The 18,965-nt window shown below is 51.8% G+C and overlaps 1 protein-coding gene across 6 annotated transcripts in view; it reads right to left on the reverse strand.

Annotated features, from left to right (window-relative positions):
* Positions 1 to 18,965, reverse strand: part of NLRC5 (NLR family CARD domain containing 5) — an 87,104-nt gene that overhangs the window by 24,571 nt on the left and 43,568 nt on the right. For 4 of the 6 annotated variants that reach the window (XM_070451261.1, XM_070451260.1, XM_070451264.1 and 1 more), the window contains 13 exons: positions 18,328 to 18,393; positions 17,746 to 17,829; positions 15,361 to 15,444; positions 14,293 to 14,382; positions 12,351 to 12,419; positions 11,487 to 11,555; positions 10,524 to 10,607; positions 10,017 to 10,100; positions 8,066 to 8,155; positions 6,788 to 6,832; positions 5,714 to 5,800; positions 4,843 to 4,926; positions 2,285 to 2,368 (listed from right to left, as the gene is read on the reverse strand). In XM_070451261.1, the coding sequence (XP_070307362.1) occupies positions 2,285 to 2,368; positions 4,843 to 4,926; positions 5,714 to 5,800; positions 6,788 to 6,832; positions 8,066 to 8,155; positions 10,017 to 10,100; positions 10,524 to 10,607; positions 11,487 to 11,555; positions 12,351 to 12,419; positions 14,293 to 14,382; positions 15,361 to 15,444; positions 17,746 to 17,829; positions 18,328 to 18,393 (1,020 nt within the window). The remainder of the gene's footprint in view (positions 1 to 2,284; positions 2,369 to 4,842; positions 4,927 to 5,713; positions 5,801 to 6,787; positions 6,833 to 8,065; positions 8,156 to 10,016; positions 10,101 to 10,523; positions 10,608 to 11,486; positions 11,556 to 12,350; positions 12,420 to 14,292; positions 14,383 to 15,360; positions 15,445 to 17,745; positions 17,830 to 18,327; positions 18,394 to 18,965) is intronic. The other 2 variants (XM_070451262.1, XM_070451263.1) reach the window with 2 other exon arrangements.

Here is an 18,965-nt window from a genome sequence, read left to right on the forward strand (position 1 = left end):
AGTTTCTCAAGGTCAGCACTGCCAAGATAATTCTTTGGTATTGGGGGCTGTCCAATAGGAAGTTTAGCAGCATCCCAGACCTCTGCTCACTAGATGCCGGGAAAGATTGAGGGCAGGAGGAGAAGGGGATGACAGAGGATGAGATGGTTGGATGGTATCACTGACTCAGTGGGCATGAGTTTGAGCAAACTCTGGGAGAAAGTGAAGGACGGGCAAGCCTGACGTGCAGCAGTCCAAGGGGTCGCATAGAATCAGACACGACCAAGCGACTGAACAACAACTCACTAGATGCCAGCAGAAGCACAACCTCCTGCACCCTCCACCACCACCACCAAAAACGTCTCCATCCTGAATGTCCCTGAGGAGTAAAACCACCCCCAGTTGGGAAGCATTGCCTTAGAGAAAGTGACATGCTTCCAGCTTGCCCTCGCTCCAACAACCTTCCAGCAGCGTGTCTTGTCAGTTCCACCTCCCAGGTCCACCCTGAATCTATGTACTTCCCTCTCCCCTTCCCATTCCCAGCCCTCTCGTCTCCGATTCTGGCTGCACAGCTCCTCCGTGCTCTGACTTCCAAGCTCGTCCCAGTATCCCTTCTCCACCCAACCGCCAGGCTAAGCTTTTGAAAACACAAACCATCCCTCTCCTTTTCAGGTCTCCTTGGGCAAAACCCCAAAGTCCTCCCGTGGCTACCAGGCCCTGTGTGGCCGGGCCCAGGCTCGTTCCTCCACCTTCTCTCCTACAACTCTGCTGGCCACTGTGCTCTGACCACACTGGCCTTCTGCCTGTTCCTGGAACACACCAAGCTCCACCCTGCCTCAGGGCCTCATGCATGCTGTTCCATCTCCTTGACATGCTGTTCCCTGCTTTGCACAAGGCTGGCTCCTTCTCCTCCCTCTGGCCATACCCCAGTGTCCCTCCTTAGAGGTGTTCCCTGACCACTCTCGCCACTGTCTAAATCACGTCCAATAATCTCTTTACCATATTACCTAGAAAAATACACTATCACTGTCTGAATTCATCTTATTTGCTTTCACTCTGCTTATTGACCTCCCCTACTACAAGGTGAGCTCCAGAAAGACAAGGGTCTGGTCATTTTTTCCCCTCTCTGTTGTGTCTCCAGCACCCCAAACAGTGCTTCAGAGCAGTATACAAACAGTATGGACCGAGTAATACAAAGCTTAAGCACTGGCGAGAGTCAGGCTGGTCACCTCATTCCAAAGATAGACAAAGAGTCGGGCACTGATGCTGTGTGACCTGGGCATAGAGAAGCCCCTCTCTGGTCTGAGGTTTCCTACCTATTTATTTTAACCTGCAACTTATATGTCCCAAGGAACCCACCCTTTCCTGGCAGGGAGGAACCAGAGTGGGTTCTGTATCTTGACATGGGCTCTGCCACACTTGGGGCTTCCCTGATGTTTCAGATGGTAAAGAATCTGCCTGCGATGCAGGAGACCCTGGGTTGGGAAGATCCCCTTGAGAAGGGAATGGGTAATGACTCCAGTATTCTTGCCTGGAGAATTCCATGGACAGAGGAGCCTGGCAGGCTACAGTCCAACACTTGCCCACCTCTGAGAAGTCACATGTCTCCTCCCTCTCCCACAGGACTCAGGGATAAGTAAGATCCTGGGTGTGACTAGAGCCGTCTCAGGCGGCCGAGAGATCCTTAGCAGGAGTACTTAATGTTGCTGTTCTTAATGGTACAATTTAATTTTCTGCTGTATTTTTCCATCTCAGCTACAGCTGCTTTTGCTCCCTGCCAGAAAAATATTTAAAGTAAATCCTTTTTAAATTCTAAGCAGTCTGAGCTGAAATTAGAAAACAGAGTTTTAAATGCTTTGGGGGATGCTGTTTAAATTCCCCTTTTACAGAATTAGATGGTGACCTTTCAAAACGGGTGTGTGATGTATACATGACCTACAACTGTAAAGTCTCTTTAGAGGAGTAGGTGACCTTTCTGTGGGTAGGAAGAGGTACCTTGGCCCGGTTGTCACAGGCCTTCTATTCTTCAAGGTGCTTTTAGAGCAACTGTCTTGTCTGAATCCCAACCCTGGGGGGAGGGTGAAGACTATTAGTCCCATTTGTCAGATGAGGAAACTGAGGCTTACAGGGGTCCAATAAGTCCTCTGAGGTTAATAAAGTATTAGGGAAGAGCTGGAAGCAGCTCCAAGTTGTGCCAGGTAAAATGATGAAAGAGTTCAAGAGAAGGAGGGAGGGGGCAGAAGGGGATGGCTTTCCAATGCAAGAGCCTTGGCTCTGAACCGGGAAATGGGGAAGCTGGTCTTACTGCAGCAGGCTTAGCTGGGGGAGCTGTGGTAGGCAGTGCAGCAGGGTCTCCAGGCTCTGGTCACTCAGCACCTCGCAGGACAATCTGAGAAACAAGGCATCTGAATGAGGTGAGGAAATCGGGAAAAGCTAGATGTGTTCTATACCAGGACTGCCCAAAACACCCCCTGTGAACACTGGGTCCTTGAGTTATCATTGAGGCCGGAGGAAAAGGAAGGTCGTACATGCTTGGGAAATGCGGGGTTAAGTCACATTAGTTTTCTCAGCTGCAGGACTTCTCAGAGCCTTTAATCTGCTCTCGTGCCTTGTGAATTTCTAAGGGACTATAGTAGGTGTTTTTTTTCCCCCAAAGACATGGACTAGAAGGATCATTCTTTTGAGGGCCTTGAAGACTGGTACCCTGTGGAACGCACCTGTTAAGAAGAGAATGCTGCCTTAACCCAAAGTAGTGAACAGACCAGTGGCAATTCAGGCATTTAATGGGTCAGCAAAGAAGAGATGCAAGGTAGCTCGGATCTCTGACTGTCCATCAAAACCAGACCAACCAGCTGATCACTCATCTAGATAACTCATCAGAAGCCAGCCCACTTAGGAGGAACTCCTGATACCCACCCTGTGATCTCTGCTCTGACTGGAGGACTGTGTTGACCAGCATCTCCCAGTGCTCTGGGATTTACAAACAGCCCTCCCTGGGAGTTGGGAGCCACCACCTGACCCCCAGAGGCATTTGGACAGTGTTTTCCTTCTGCCTCCTCCCCTCTTGCTTACCCCTCCTCTCTGTCCTCATCCTTGGTCCCCTGAAGGCTGCCCTTTCCATTCACTGGGGTTGTCAGGAGCACCCCAACATGTTCTTTTCTGGCTGGAGGGGAACCCAGCTTGTGGGGACCAGTGGGAGGGGCCGCTTGTGGTTCTGGAGTTGGAACCGAGGAGCCTGTCAGGACCCAGGCTGTAGGCTCAGCTACACCCCCTCTGTCCTAGGACTGGGTCTGGGGCTCAGGGCATAGGCAGAACAGTGGCTTTCATTGAGGGCTGGCCTGACCACAAACACCAGTGGCTTTCCCCTGGACCCCCAACAGACATAGTGCCATGGCCTCTGCTTGGGTCAGCGCTGGGTTTACACAGTTTTGTTTTTTTTTTAAAGCAACAGAACCTTTACCCATTACATCTCACATGGAATGCTGAAATGTACACATCATGCACCATGATATAAATGATATTAACAAGCAGAGGCAAGTGGGTGAGGGATCTCTCTGGACTAGCTTTGCAGCTTTTCTATAAAGCAAGTCATCAACTGTTCTAAAATAAACGGTTTGTTTGAAAATTCATTTGTTCCACATGTCTCAATATTTCAGAAAAGCCACAATGTTCTGTGATAGACAAAAGGTTGCTGCAGAACTTGCTGAGATCCTGTGTCTGTTAACAACATCATACCCCCTCGTCCTCTGTGTCCATGTGTGTTTGAACAAGGAGAGAGGCATGAAAGGACACACCCCTGGTGTCAACATAAGGATATTGTTAACAATGATAATGGTAATAATAATGGATAATAAGCTTGTTGCAAGGGCCAGAAGGGCATTTGAAATGGGAGCCAGGAAGCAAGGGAAGAAAAAAAAAATACTAGCAAAATGGAAAAGAACATATGGGGCAATGGGGCTTCCCTGGTAGCTCAGAGGTTAAGGCGTCTGCCGGCAATGCAGGTAGACCTGGGTTCGATCCCTGGGTAGATCCCCTGGAGGAGGGCATGGCAACCCACTCCAGTATTCTTGCCTGGAGAATCCCATGGACAGAGGAGCCTGGTGGGCTACAGTCCACAATGTCACAAAGAGTCAGACACGACTGAGCGACTTCACTTTCACTTTCAAAGTGAAACTGCAGAATGTAGCTGGCCTGTGACTTCAAACAGGAAAAAACTGTATACACAATGGAGAAGGCCACCAGGACAAACAACAGTGCTGAGTTGAAAAGGGAAGGGGTTATTTAGGTGAGGCAGGTTTGTCTTGGGTTTCTTTATTTTATGGTAATTATTATAAGAAAATGACAACAATGATGATGAGGGCAGGAAAGTCTGACTGTCCACTTTGCAGATGACAAAGCTGAGACCCAAGGGGTTAAAGTCATTTATTTGCCTTAAGTTACCCAGCTGGTCAGTGGCTGAGCCAGGACTCCTGATTCTAAGCCCAGCCTCTGGTCACAGACCCAGGTGTTCTGAGGTGAGCTGGTATCCGGGGTGGGGGGGTGTGCCCTGAGGAGGGGCCTTCAGAATGACAGGCTCCAGCCACAGAGGCAAGCCAGGTGGGAGCCAGGGTGGGGCTCCCAGGTGCCCTGAGTTGAGCAGATGGGAGATGAAGCCCCAGGCCCAGCACAGCCTCTCTCAGTGGGAGGGGCGAGGTGCCTGAAACCAGGGTCACTGGGAGGCAGCGAGCCTCCAGGGGTCGGGCTGCGGGGTCTGACAGGAAGGGGCCAGGAAGGACTCACCTGGCCTCTAACCAGGCCACCCCTACCCCAGGTCACTGGGCAGGTGCCCATGTCGTGGCCCTGGGCTGTGTCCTCAGTACTTACTGGACTTCCAGGGGCCCCGGGCACTTCTCCAGAGACTTGCAGAGGTGGGAGATGCTCGGGGGCTCCAGCTGACATTCCCTGAGGCTGAAAAGGGGCAAGCAGGCACGACGAGGTCAGGGAGAGCCGAGGGCCCCTGTCCAGCCCCCCAAACCTGCAGGCCACCGGCCCCTCCCCTGACACACAACACCCCACCCCCTACAGGCCCCAGGCCCCCTGCTCAGACAGTCACAATCAAGGCCCCCTGAGTGCTCAGCAGCTCTGATCCAGTCCCAAGTCCTCCTGGGACTCCTGCCTACTTCCAGGCTACCACTTTCACTCACCCGGGCTACTTTAACATCCCCTGGGTTCCCAGTCTTGCCTCCCTCAACCCTTCACCCTGCTGGCATCTTATCTGTAACAGTATAAATCTGACCATCCTCTCCTGTGCTGAAAACCATCTGTGGCTCCTCAGTATCCTTAGGCTAAAAGTGAAATATCTTTCCCATGTCTCCACTCACCTTCATTCTCCCCATATAAGCTCCAGACACCGGGAAAGGCTCCCCCGGAGCAAAGCCTTCACTCCCCGCCACCGCCCCCTCCCCACGCTGCCTGGTTCCTGCTCGTCCCCGCTCCCTGATAACCTTGTTCAGGTACCAGCTATGAGCTACCGTGTTTTCCTTCTTAGGTGAGGAAACCAAGCCCCAGAGACAGGAGGAGCCCAGTTAGGGTCTCAGCCTCTCACGGCAGGGCTGGGAAGTCTTCCGAGAAAATAACGTGGACTCCTCCACAAGGGAGATGTTGGAGCCCCATCACCAGCCCTCCCAGACTCTCCACTGCCTCATCCCTCACCCCATTGTGGTTACCCCCAAACAAGAGGCAGTTAAGACAGTACCAGAAGCTCCTGGGGATGTGGCGCTGACCAAACCCCAACCGGGCTCCAGCTCGGAACTCTGGCAAAGATCCAGCAGCTAACAGATCCCTGCAAGCGGGGAAACCATCTTGAGAGGAAAATTCAAATCATCCACTTGGAAGACTTGATTCATTAGGGCTGGAAGGGCCTTTGTCACAGTCAAGCCCCTCCCTGGACGGATGGGGCAACTGAGGCCCAGGGAAAGGAAGTCAGAGCCAGGATACCCACAGCTTATACCTGTCCAGGTGGGCATCACCTGACCAGGTCAGGTTGGGCGGGCATTAGGACAAGAGCCCCCCTCTTTCTGACCATCACTGTGGGTAGCGCTCACATGACTTCCACCTCTCTGCGCCTTGATCCTTCTGGTTTCAAGAACCCAGAGAGTCCCTAGAAGACTAGGGAGACCCTAGCTCAGCAAGCAACACCACCCTGGCTTCAGGCAGCCCCCTTGCTACCGCGAGGCTTTTCTCTAAGGCATTGTCTGGAAATGCACTCTGACCTGCTGGCCCCACTTGAGGCGCCCTTGTACCGGCCAAGGTGAGACCAGGCGGCCGGCCTCCACTAGGGGGCAGCCTGGAGCCCTGGCACAGAAGGAACTTGTTTACCGAAGGGGCATGGAAACTTTCTCAGAGCACCAACGGTTCTTGGTTTCTCAAATGTGATACTCAGCGTGTGGAAGGGCAGTGATTCACAGGAAGGCAAGAGTCTGCGCAGTTCTACAAAGGTCTCCAGAGGCAGAGGCGGGGCTGCTCCCCGCCACCCTCCCACACAGCCGCAATCTGCTAGCACCTGTTTTGTGGTAGCATCACCCATCCACTCCTCCCTCCCTCCCACGTGCACGCCTTCTGAGAAGAGATTTAAGGCAGCTGATTACTGCACATTAATATGGGAAAGAGGGTTACAGAAGATCCATTCCAGACTGTCAGATATGGGTGGGTTACTCTATAGCTAACAGCAGTCAGTATGGGCCTGGGGGTGGGGGGTACCTATAGGAAGTGGGGACAAGAGAGAGAGGGGACCACCCCTTGCCCAAACCTCAGAGCTTCCCCTCCTTACCTGCCTCTTTTGTCACCTCTCAGGATGACGTGTTGGCTCGCAAAGCTGTAGACAGAGAGAAAGCAGTAGAAAGGGCCAAGGGCTCCCTTCCCGGGCAGTGGCAAGGGCAAGAGACCAGACACGCTGGGTTAATTAATGGTGGCCTGTTTTCTCAGCAAACAGGACAATAAACATACTACACACGAAGCACACCACTGACATGACCTTTGATTCTCACAATAAAATTGTGAGATAATGAAGTATTCTTACCCCCACTTCACAGATGAGGAAACCGAGGTATAGAGAGACCTAGTGATCTGCTCAAAGCAACGCAGCCACTGAGCAGTGGGCCTGGACTTTTGAACCTGGTCTTTCTGCTACTGCACTGCCTACTCTCGGAAGTGGGAGGGGAGGGATGGGCAGACTTTACCTGAAACCATGGAAGATCTGCTTTGCCTGGCCCAGGGCTGCTTGACTGGGTGCCTTCTTTTTTTTTTTTTTTTTTAAACTTTAAGTTTTGTATTGGGCTATAGCCAATTAACAATGTTGTGATAGCTTCAGGTGAATGGGGAAGGGGCTCAGGCATATATACATGTATCTATTTTCCCCCAAACTTCCCCTCGCCCCGCCCCCATCCAGGCTGCCACATAACATTGAGCAGAGTTCCCTGTGCTATATAGCAGGGCCTTGCTGGTTATACATTTTAAATATAGAAGAGTGTATCAGTCCATCCCAAACTCCCTAACTATCCCTTCCCCCAATCGTTCCCACCAGCAACCATGTTTGTTCTCTGTGAGTCTGTTTCTGTTCTGTAAGTTCATTTGTATCATTTCTCTTTAGATTCCACATATAAGGGATGTCATACAATATTTCTCCTTCTCCGTCTGATTTGCTTCACTCAGTATGACAGTCTCTAGGCCCATCCATGTTGCTGCCAATGGCGTTATTTCGTTCTTTTTAATGGTGCCTTCCCTTCTACACTCTCGTCAGCTCCAGGGACCCCACCATTCAGGCGGGTCCCTGAAAATTCAATGGCTACCAGAGAGCTCTCAGTTTCCTTAGGCATCTCCTGGGGCAATCCAGAGAGTAAGTATGGGACAGTATACGGATTGTGTCCCACGGTGAATTTCGAGAAATTTGAGCATTCATGGAGCTATATTTCACTCCCTGATCTATTCAATCATTCCACAGACACACACCACTTGTTCACTGGGCCTGGTATCACACCAGAGCCCTGAGGATGCTGCATCATGAATGGGACGGACGAGGGACGGGACAGGGTCCCAGGGGCACTCTCACCTGAATTCCAAATGTAGGAGCCACCGCAGAGTAGAGAAGCACTGGGTCAAACGGAACACACCCTCCAGGGACAAGCCGTTCTCACTGAGGCTGGAGAATCAGAGGGGTGTTGTGGACGAGGCCACTCAGGACTCAGTAACACCCTCTTTGTGGTCAGAGCACAGGGCTGGGGAGGGCTGTCCCTCCCTGCACCAGACAACGGAACACCCAGAACCCCAGAGTTACTCAGAGTGTCTCTGCCAACTCCCCATTGTACAGACGGGGAAACTGAGGCCCAGAGAGCAGCAAGGTCTTGCCCAAGATTAACAGACAGGTTGGTGACAGAGCTGAGATTAGAACTCAGTGGTTCCCTCTATCTATAATGAAGCTGGGGTGACTTGTGCCTCAGTTTCCCCACCTGAATGATTTGTGCCTCAGTTTCCCCACCTGATCCAGGAGGAGCAGCACCCAGTGCAAAGTGAAAATGTGAGGCTCCTTGCTGAAAAAGCAGGAACAGAGCTTTTCCTCTTTTGTGCCCTGTCAGTCCGTCCTAGTGGTCTAATATTTGCCACTTAACATAGCAGTCCTCAGGCACTGGGAGACTGGCAGGTGGGTGCAGACCCTCACGGGCTAGATGCCATACCAGGGGTTCCCAGTACTGACAAGGTCACAGGAGGATATTCTGGAAGGCTCCTTGATAGCCCAGCTGGTAAAGAATCTGCCTGCAATGCAGGAGACCCCATTTCGATTCCTGGGTCAGGATATTTTCCAGGAGGGAAAAGATCCCAGAAGGGATAGTCTACCCGCTCCAGTATTCTTGGGCTTCCCTTGTGGCTCAGCTGGTAAAGACTCTGCCTGCAATGCAGGACACCTGGGTTTGATCCCTGGGTTGGGAAGATCCCCTGGAGAAGGAAAGGCTACCCACTCCAGTATTCTGGCCTAGAGAATTCCATGAACTGTATAGTCCATGGGGTCATAAAGAGTCAGACACGACCGAGCAACTTTCACTTCACTTCACTTCCAATCTGCATAACTTTTGCCTGCATCAGTGAGGCCCTCCTCCCTACCCTCTAGAGGCTGTGAACAGGAACAGAAGCAACCTCTGCTGGCCCCAGCGTCCCACTGAAAGGCGGTTGGAGTGGGCAGTGCCCTCAAGCCACAGCACGGGTTATAGCCCAAGCCACAGCCATCCCCTCCCGTGTTTCCGTGTGAACCGACTAGAACCAGGAGCTCAGAGAGGTGATGCAAGTTGTCCAGGGACGCTGCAAACCTAGGACCTGTAACCAGGTTCCTACAGCCAGGAAGGCTCTCCCAGAAGAGCCAGGGAGGAGGAGGGGGCGTGTGAGCCTGGAACCCAGGGATCTTTAAGGGCCTAGAAACTCTGGTTGCCTGCAGGCAAAGTCTGGGGGTTCCCGGCCTCCTTCCAGGGCCCCCCTCCCAGAGTGAACATCTCCCTTCTCTCGGCAGGTGCTCAGGGCTCTCAAGTCTCCAGTCACACTGTCTTCTTTAGTCCAAACCACCCCTGCCAACCCGGCCAGGGCCCTATCAAACAGCCCCTCCCCACACCCCAGGGCCAGAATGGCTGCCAGGTGTTGCGCTAATCAGGCAAAATCCCCAGACCTTCCTGCCTGGGCCTTCCCAAGAGCATGCGCAAAGACAAGGAGCCGGGTCTGAGAAGTGAAACCTCAACTCAGAAGCTGGGTTGCAGAGTCACAGAATCCAGTCTCTATTTTAGCGAGAATCACAGTAGTTAGCTACCCTGTCCTGAACATTTGCCATGAGTCAGGGACTGGACCAAGAGGTGGATGTATACCACCTGTCTGATTTGATCTTTATGATAACCCCAGATGGGAATGAGATGGGACACAGACTATCCCGCCACCCCTTCATCACCATACCCTCTGCCCCCAGCCCACACCCCCTCATCCTGATGAGATCCCATCTCAGAGACTTTGTGCAGAGGGCTACTCACTTCAAGGACTGCAGAGAACCCAATCCTGGGAGCAGCCGAGCCAGCAGGGCCACACCTTCATCCCCCAGAGCATTGCCTGATAAGCTGGGAGGGGTGATGGGGAGGACAAGTCAGTGGAGGGTGGCAGGGGTAGAGATGGCAAAATTTCAAGTCTCCACCCCTGCTACTCAGCCACTTAATGTCTCCCAGAACTGGGATATGGTCCTGGGCTGCCAGGATGGATCTCAGCACCCAGCACGGGGTCAGGTGGGGTCCCCCCCGCAAGGGGTTCTCATCCTCAGGTTTGTGACCCCTAAGGGATCAGAGTTGGGCTTCAGAGTGTCAAATGTGGAGGGGGGGCTATATTTTAGGGGGATGAGTCACAACTTTGACCAGGTTCTCTAAGGGGATGCAGCAAGGAACACACACATGATCTAAATCATAAGAAACAAACAAAAAAACCCACACTACACTAACACCTACCAACTGATGGCCCCACCCACCCACCCGCCAGCCGCAACCACTTACTCAAGGTGACCGAGGCAGCAACTTCCTCCCAGCGCTTTGCAGAGCAGCTCCAGGCGCTGGGCTTGCAGGGCACAGTGCGTCAGCCTGCAGAGATGCAGAACCACAGCCCTGCAGCGCCTGCACCGCCCGGCAGAGAGGCCAGAGTGGCCCGCCGCCCCCAGACACACAGGCGGAGGGGCTGGCGGAAGGGTGTATCTGGCACCCAGACAGACCAAGAGGGACCGACACACAGCACACACAGGATGTCACACGGGCACATCAAGAGTCAAGAGTCAGCAGGTGTGCTAAGCTGCTTCGTGTCTGACTCTCTGTGACCCCATGGACTCTAGCCCTCCAGGCTCCTCTGTCCATGGGGATTCTCCAGGCAAGAATACTGGAGTGGGTTGCCATGCCCTCCTCCAGGGGATCCTCCCAACCCAGGGACTGAACCCAGGTCTCCTGCATTGGCAGGTTGATTCTTTATCCCTGAGCCACCGGGAAAGACACACAGACAGGAGAGGGAGAGGAGAGACAGAGAGATTGAGAGACAGACTGACGGCCAGAGGAGGACAGACAGAGAGGGAAATTCGGATGGACACAGACTCAGAGAGAAGGCTGGAAGAGTTGAGATGGGAGCCCTGTGGGGCTGAGCTGAGCCCCCAGGCCTAGACCCCTGAATCAGGAAAGAAGGGGCTAGGTGCTACCCATTCTCTGCATCCAGAGTTCCCATAAGTCCTCAGCTACTGGAGGTCTGGGGGGCTGACAGGGGTGGGGACCTTGGGCAGGGAAGGTGACTGAGGGGCTGTCCTGTGAGCCCCATGTGGGGTGGGCTGGGCAGGGGAGGCGACAGGCAGGAAAACCAGGTCAGGACAGCAGGTCATGTCCTCTGGGAGCACCTGGGGCTGGGGCTCGGGGACAGACTCTGCACCCAGGAAGGGAGGAGGCTGGAGCCACGGAGGAGCCTGCAGGCCATCACGGTGGTACCTGATCCTCGGGGAGCGCAGGGACGGCTCAGAGGGCATCTGGAACGTAAGACTGTCAGGAAACGTAGCCCTGGAAGGACACACACCAAGGCCAGTCTCAGCAAACACTTTACCCACTGTCTCAAACTCCAACCTCAGTGCCACTCCCCACCATTCAATCCCTATATGAGGCCTGGGGACAGCCAGACCTTGGTTTCAACAGGTCCTCTTGACTTCCTGGCTGGGGGGCCTGGGACAAATCACTCAGCCTGGCACCGGGAGAATATAAGTGAATTGCCTTAGTTTGCTGCCTGGTGCATAGTGAGTACTCAGTTAACCTTGGCTCTTAGTATCTTTGATCTCATCACCATCAGTGCCTTCAAAGATGTCAGCCTCAGTGGCAAGCAAGCCGTCAAAAGCTCAGATCCTACAGAAAAAGACTGTAGTCGAACACTGAGCTGAGTCTCTGCCTGTGTGTTGGGCTGGGGCAAACCCAGGAAGGAATCCTGGAGGAGGCAAACACCCTCTAAACGGTCCTTGCACCAAAGGGAGCCCAAAGTTCTGACCAAAATCAGAGCTACAGGCCAGGGGGCCCTCAGTTTAGGCTGAAGGGCCTCGGTCTCCCACGAGGAGCTCTCTGGCTACTCCACCCCTGTCCCAGTCTGCATCTGGCACCCTAGGGCTCTCTTCAGGTACCACTTTGGGAAAGGCTCTTCATTCTTTGAGCCTCCCCTTTTGGGTAGCATCCCAGGCGAGCCTGCTGACTTCCTGCACCTTCGTGAATTTGTCATCCCCACCCGCCACCGCTGAGTTGCACAGTCCAGCTGCGGAGGTCGAGGGGACGGTCCGGGCCGAGGGCTGGGCTGGGATGTTATCAGGGCCCTACCTCTTCTGGGTCCCCTCCTGCTCCTCCTGCTCAGGGGCAAACGTGAAGACCACAGTTTTGTGCAGCAGGCTGCAGAGAGAAGAGGGGAGGGAGGAGGCAGGAGGTTTACGGGGCTCCCTGAAGCTCTGCGTCATTTTTTCAGCTGGGCCTCTAAGGGGTCACCCCCCCCTGCCTCTAGGTGCAGCACTTCCTCTGATTTGCCCTAACGTCCTCTGAGCTTCCTGGGGGCCTGGAGTCTTTCTACTGCAGAAATTTCACAAAGGTATGGGCCTCGTTTCCTGGTAAGTCTTTTCTTTCTCTGAAATCAAACTTCAGCTCTGCTTTCTCTCTGCCTCAGGCTGAAATCTCTCTCCCTCCTTCCTGTTCCTCTGTGCCCAGAGGCTGCGGGTGCTTGGCCCCACGTGGGGAGGCTACTGCCAGGCCTGGACGGGCACTGGGAGTCCACGGGAGGCTGTGACTGACAGTCAGCACAGCCCTAACCTCGCCTTCCCAATTGAATGTTATAGACACTGGGTTGGCTCAAAAATTCATTTGGGATTTTCCATGTAATGGAAAAACATACATGAACTTTTGGACCAACCCAATATATTTCCAATTACAAAAGTTATACTTCTTCCCTCTGCAGAACTTAGAAAACATAAGAGTAAAGTAAAAAGAAAATAAAGAGAAATCACCCACAATCTCTTCCACATGTCAATTACCACTGATGGTATTAATAACATATGGAGTGGGCCCTTCAAGTCTTTTCTCTTCTTAATGCAGCTAACAGTCTTTCTTTTTCTTTCTTAAACAATGGATATATTTACTGGTTCTCTTTTAAAAATTAATATTTCAAAAGACAGATGAAGCAAGGGTTACATGATGTTGATAGTTATTGGTGGGAGCTGGGGAGTTCATTATACTATTCTCCCTTTCAGTGTGATTGAAAAGCTTTATTATATAAACAATGAATTAAAATTTTTATGTTTACTTAATAGGCCACAGTCTTCCCTGTGCACTAAAGCTGCAGCTGTATCATGGTTCCCTCGAGTTCTCTCTGGAGGCAACTTAGTTTATTTAACTAATAGCACTAATATCCTATTGTTAAAGATTTAAGTCATTTTCAGTTTTTCCTATTACAACCAAGACAGAGATGAACACCCCTGCAGGACTAAGTGTTTGCACGATCATGGTGACCTCTTCATTATAAATCCCTAGAAGTCAATGGAGTAACATTTGCGACACCATAGGGGCCTTTACTCAATTATTATATACAGCGAACCAGGGTCCCCTAATCCACCTCTTGGGTAAACTTGGTCTCCCTTTCCTCCTTTGAGGAGTGTTAAAAGCAGGGCCTCCCAACTAAGTTGAGAGCCCCTATGGGTGGGGACCATGTTGACGTTTATTAACATCTGTCCTCAGCTGCCCAGATTGAACACAGAGACTTACAGAAATAAGGTTGGGCCCCCTTAGAAGCGGAGTCCCTTGGTCACCGTGTACATGATGTACTGAGGGTCTGATCTCAGGAGAAATCAACAAGCGGCAGAGGGAAGCGTAACAGGGCAGATCCTCAGCCAGATCCCTTGGGGTACAAAAATAGTACTAAAAGTTTGCCCCACCTGAGGCAAGGGGGCTGGTAAGTTACACCTCTGCCTCCATCATCGGCTATTCCTGGTTGGGGGGATAGGGTGGAGGTGTACCCTCCCAGGCATCACTGGATCTTATCTGCCCGGGTCAGTTTTCCAGAAGAGGTATAAACTGTGAGCGGCCAAAACCTTTAGTAGCTGGGAACGGGCGCCCAGCTGTAAAGGGGGTCTGGGGAGGCAGCAGCAGCTTCTTCTATCGGACCCAAAGGCCCACCACCAGAAAGAATGCCGAACATTTAGAGAGGGATGACGGGACAGTCTGGGAGCTCCACGCTGTGGGTGGCAGTGGGTGATGGGGGTCCACTGGGAGTTCCTACCTGATATGTAGCTCTGTCAGGGTTTGGCACATGCTCACCACACTCAGCATACCCAGCACCCCGGCCACAGAAAGCCCATTGTCGCTGAGGCTGTGGGCAGGAGGAGGGAGGCAGCCATCAGCAGGTGGCTAGAGTCCCCGGCCCCAGACAGCTCCAGCCCCCTCCTCCTGGCTCAGCAGCTGTCACTCTTGGAATGTCCTGGGTTCCTAACCAAGGGGTCTCAAAGGCTTCTGGCCCAGGTGAATGAGTCAAGAGGCATGTGACCCCCTGCCCCACATGGAGAATAAAGTTCTCTAGCTGGAGCAATAAGCGCTGACTTACTGTTTTTGCCTCTCTGATTCTCAGTTTTCCGATCTGAAAAATAACCACCATTTTAATCCCATTTTTATCAATGGGGGAAACTGAGGCCAAGAAATACTAAGTTCCTTTCCCAGGATCACACAGCTACTGAGTGACAGAGCCAGGGTCTAAATCCAAGGCCAAGAATCCAAATCCCTGTTAACCTCAACACCGCCCCCCAACATAACTCACACTTGATGCTAAGAACCCAACACATCCCACCCAAACAGCACCCTACCCCATACCATACATCACGACAGCACATCCAATAGCCCACTACCCTTTTTTTTCATCCCACCATCACCACAACCCATCCTTTCAACCCCAAACCATATCCCCACCCTAACATACTACTTTCCACTCCAACATCCCAACCCAACACACCAGGACCCATCCACCCAATACCCTAAAGCTGCGCCAATAAAACACTGCACCCCACCCACCATGGGGCGGCTGTCAGGGCAAACTGGAACACAAGCTACCGATGTACAATGAACATGCTCTACACGTACAAGGGGTTTTCATAATGGGACCTAGGTGGCGCATGCCAGAGGCAAGAGCAAGACGTGGCTGAACCATTCCAGCTACACTGGAGCTGGGAGAAAGCATGGGAAGTCATAGAGCAGCATCATTTCTGGCGACTGTGGGCATGGGGATCAGGGGTGGCAGGGACCAGCTGGGGCTCTGCTGGGCCCTCCCTGGTACCCGAGAGTGGGGCAGGCAACTCACTTCAGCTTCTTCGTGATGTGCAGTTGAGGAGCAGCCTCTGCCATCAGTCGACAGCCTTCATCTTTGAGCTGGTTCCCTGAGAGGCTGAGACAGAGGGGTCTGATGTCCTGTGCAGCTAGGGTGGGGTGCCCCCTCGACCCTCAGCATTCACAGTCCCTCAATGACTTTAGTCAAAGCATCACTCCAATAAATGAGACTGAGTTAAAAAGAACATTGAGAGATTGTGTACTATATGCCTGAAACTGTCCTAGGTGCTTTCACAATGTTTGGATGTTTAATCCTCATAACAACCCTATGAAGTAGGCACTATTATTATCCTCACTTTACTGATGAGTAAACTGGCTTCCAGAGTGGTTGAAATATTCGATCAAAGTTGGACCTGGGATTTGAACTCGGGCAGCCTGACTTCAAGGCCCCACCCTCAACTGTTTCCTTATGCTACAACCTACATAATTACTTCTTGTGATGAGCTCCATGCTTATAGGGGGATCTGAGCTAATCTGGGGAAAAGAGAAGACTTCCCTGATGTTTGAGCTACTTGCTTGAAAAACTAGGAGTTCAATAGGTAAGGGGTGGGGGAGCGGTGGGGGAAGGGGGTTCCTGGTAGCAGGGAGAACACAGTCAAAGACCCTGTGGCATAGCACATTCAAGGACCTGAAAAAGAGCCAGTATGTCCAGGTTAAAGATTGAGTGGGGGCTTCCCTGGTGGCTCAGTGGTAAAGAATCCGCCTGATAATGCAGGAGACATGGGTTTGATCCCTGGTCTGGGAAGATCCCACAAGCTGTGGAACAACTAAGCCCGGGCACCATAATTATCGGGTCTGTGCTCTAGAGCCTGGGAACTGCAACTACGGAAGCCTGCCTGCCTAGAGCCTGTGCTCTGCCACAAGAAAAGCCACTGCTATGAGAAGCCCATGCACTGCAACTAGAGAGTAGTCCGCCACTTGCCGCAACTAGAGAAAAGCCTAGTTGAAAAAAAAGCCACAACTAGAAAAGCCTAGAGAAAAGCCTAGAAAAGTGCAGCAAGGAAGACCCAGCACAGCCACAAAAGAGTAAATAAACAAATTAAACAAAGAAATAAATAAGTAAGATTGAGTGGGAAAGTGGGGTCAGATGGGGCTTGTGGTGTTGCAGGCTGGTTCTGGGTCATACAGTATTTGAGGATTTGGGCTTTACCCTGAGCAAGGGGAAGGGGCAGGCAGCAATAAAAGGCAGTTCACTGCCAGGTGGAGGTGGCCAGGATGGAGGCAGGGAACCTAGTGAGGAGGCATCCAAGTGGAAGATGAAAGTGATTTAGATTAGGGAGGTGGATGAAGAGGATGGAGAAAACAGAATAGTCATGTCATGCCACATGTAGGATCTTAGTCCCAGATCATGTGGGGCCTTAGCTCCCCTATCAGGGATCAAACTCATTCCCCCTCCAGTGGAAGCATGGAGTCTTAACCACTGGACCATCGGGAAAGTCCCAAGAGAATGTCCCAAGGGAACTATATAGGGGGAAGGACGACTCAGGATAGACTGGCTATAGGAGGAAGGCAAGGGGGCTGAGAGGTTGTCTGATCTGTGTAACCAGGTGAGTGATGAGGCCCCCCTGCAGGTAAGAACACTGGGGGAGGGACAGGCTTGATGGTGGTTGGTGGAGGCTGGTGGAAGCTGGGTGGAAGTATGTGAGTTTGGTAAAAACCAGCTTTTAAGCCTGTCTTGGTTCTTGCAATGGGACAACATCAAGGCTGAAACTTTGGTCATCAAGGCTGCCTTCACCCCATCTTGCCCCATCCCAACTTCAAGCCCATTTGACTTTTTGGGATGATCCTGGCAGGGGTCCCTTCCTGGTGACATTGTCAGGACCTCCACTGATCCCCAAACCACACTCTCAAAGGTGTCACCCAGGAGCTGGACATCCTGAGAATTTTCTCCACCCCCAAAAGATCATCTCATGTTACTCTGGGAGGAAGACAGGGTGAGGGGACCCTGAGGGTTGTGGTGTAGAAGATAAGACCTAACTGTCATGAGCTTTCTGCTTTGCAGATCTCTGTGAGGATAAGGACAGGAGTCAGACTGAGCCTGAACCCTGGCCTGGAGTCTTCCTAGCTTTGTGACCATGAGCAAGTTTACCTTTCTGTGGCTAAATTTCCTCCATTATAATATTCCCACAGTAGCAGTACTTACATCATAGAGATATAAGGATTAAATGAGAGGATGTATGTAAAAGTGCCTGGTACATGATAGGTGCTAAATAATGGTAGAGCCGTTCTGATGATCTGATTCCCCCAAATTCTTAAAGAGGAGCATGCCCTTCCCCACACCATCCACCCAAAAGGCCTTGCCTACGCTGCCCTGCCCTCCCCTTCCATCTCCTGTCCCAGTGCTCCCCATGATACTCACTCCACTTCATCCAGTTGTGGACCTTCCTGCAGCTGGGCTATGAGCACCTCCACATCATGGACCCCAAGCTGACACTTCTGGAGCCTGAAGTAAGGGTCAGAGCGGAGAAGCTCAAGGTCAGAAGCTACACTATGGCTCCTGTAGCTCTGAGTGTGGCTGCTGGGAGCTGGAGGAGCCAGGAGGCTGGCAGACCTGGGTCTAATCTTGGCCCTGTTTTTCAGTAGCCAAGTGACCTTAGACAAGGCACCTAACCTGTCTGAGACTCAGTTTCCTTCTCTACCAAATGGGGCTAATAACGTGTACTTTGCAGGGTTTTCAAAACAATTAAAATGAGGTAATGGATATAAAATATTACAGTGCCAAGCACAAAGCAAATCTGTTATCCGTTGAATAACAGATTTTAGTGTTGTTCTTATGACAGATGCTCCTGGTTCAGGCCAGGATGGCTTATTCATATCCTTTCCCTGTCACACATCTGCTTTTCCCTTTATCTTCCCTGCCCCTGCCATGCCTCCTCTGGGAAGGTACCATCTTCCCCACAACATATCCCTCCCCTCAAGGCAATGGGTCCCACCAAGGTACCTGAGTGCCAGGCATCTCCTCTGAGCCTCTTTCCTCTGGTTGGCATTTCCCTGTAAGTCTGGGTCTCTGGCAAAAACAAATCCAATATTGGCTCAGGAGACCCAGGCATGATGGACCAAACCTCTTCCCTTAGTTTCTAGGAAATGATAACCCTACAGCATGACCCACAGTCAATGAGTAACAGAGACGGTTGCTTGAAAGTATTGAAGGTGCTATTAAACAAAGCAGCAGAAAACAAGGTCTGCAGTCAATTGGGACCTTGATTCAAATTCTGGTTCTGACATATTTAGCTGTGTGGCCTTGGGCAAGTCACTTCATCCATCTGAGCCTCCATTTTCTTTTTTCTAAAGTGGGATGACAACATCCAACACATAAAATGATTGAAGGGTTGAATGAGACAATGTATCATCGAGTGTCCAGCATAGGCATAAAACTGAAGCTTAGTAGAAAGAAGCTGTTATTGTCCAAGATGTGATAGTCTTCACTTGTACTATCTGTGGTTCAGAAGGCTGGGAGCATGGATGGTACATAGGTGCAGATGGTGGGAAACGAAGAAAGTACTGGGGGCGGCAGGGAAGCTGGGGCATCATAGGTTTTCACCAACTTGTAGAGTGGTGCTGTCCAAAAGAACTTTCTGC

The sequence above is a fragment of the Odocoileus virginianus genome, chromosome 20 (assembly GCF_023699985.2).
Source record: "Odocoileus virginianus isolate 20LAN1187 ecotype Illinois chromosome 20, Ovbor_1.2, whole genome shotgun sequence".
NCBI classification, from domain to species: Eukaryota; Metazoa; Chordata; class Mammalia; order Artiodactyla; family Cervidae; genus Odocoileus; species Odocoileus virginianus.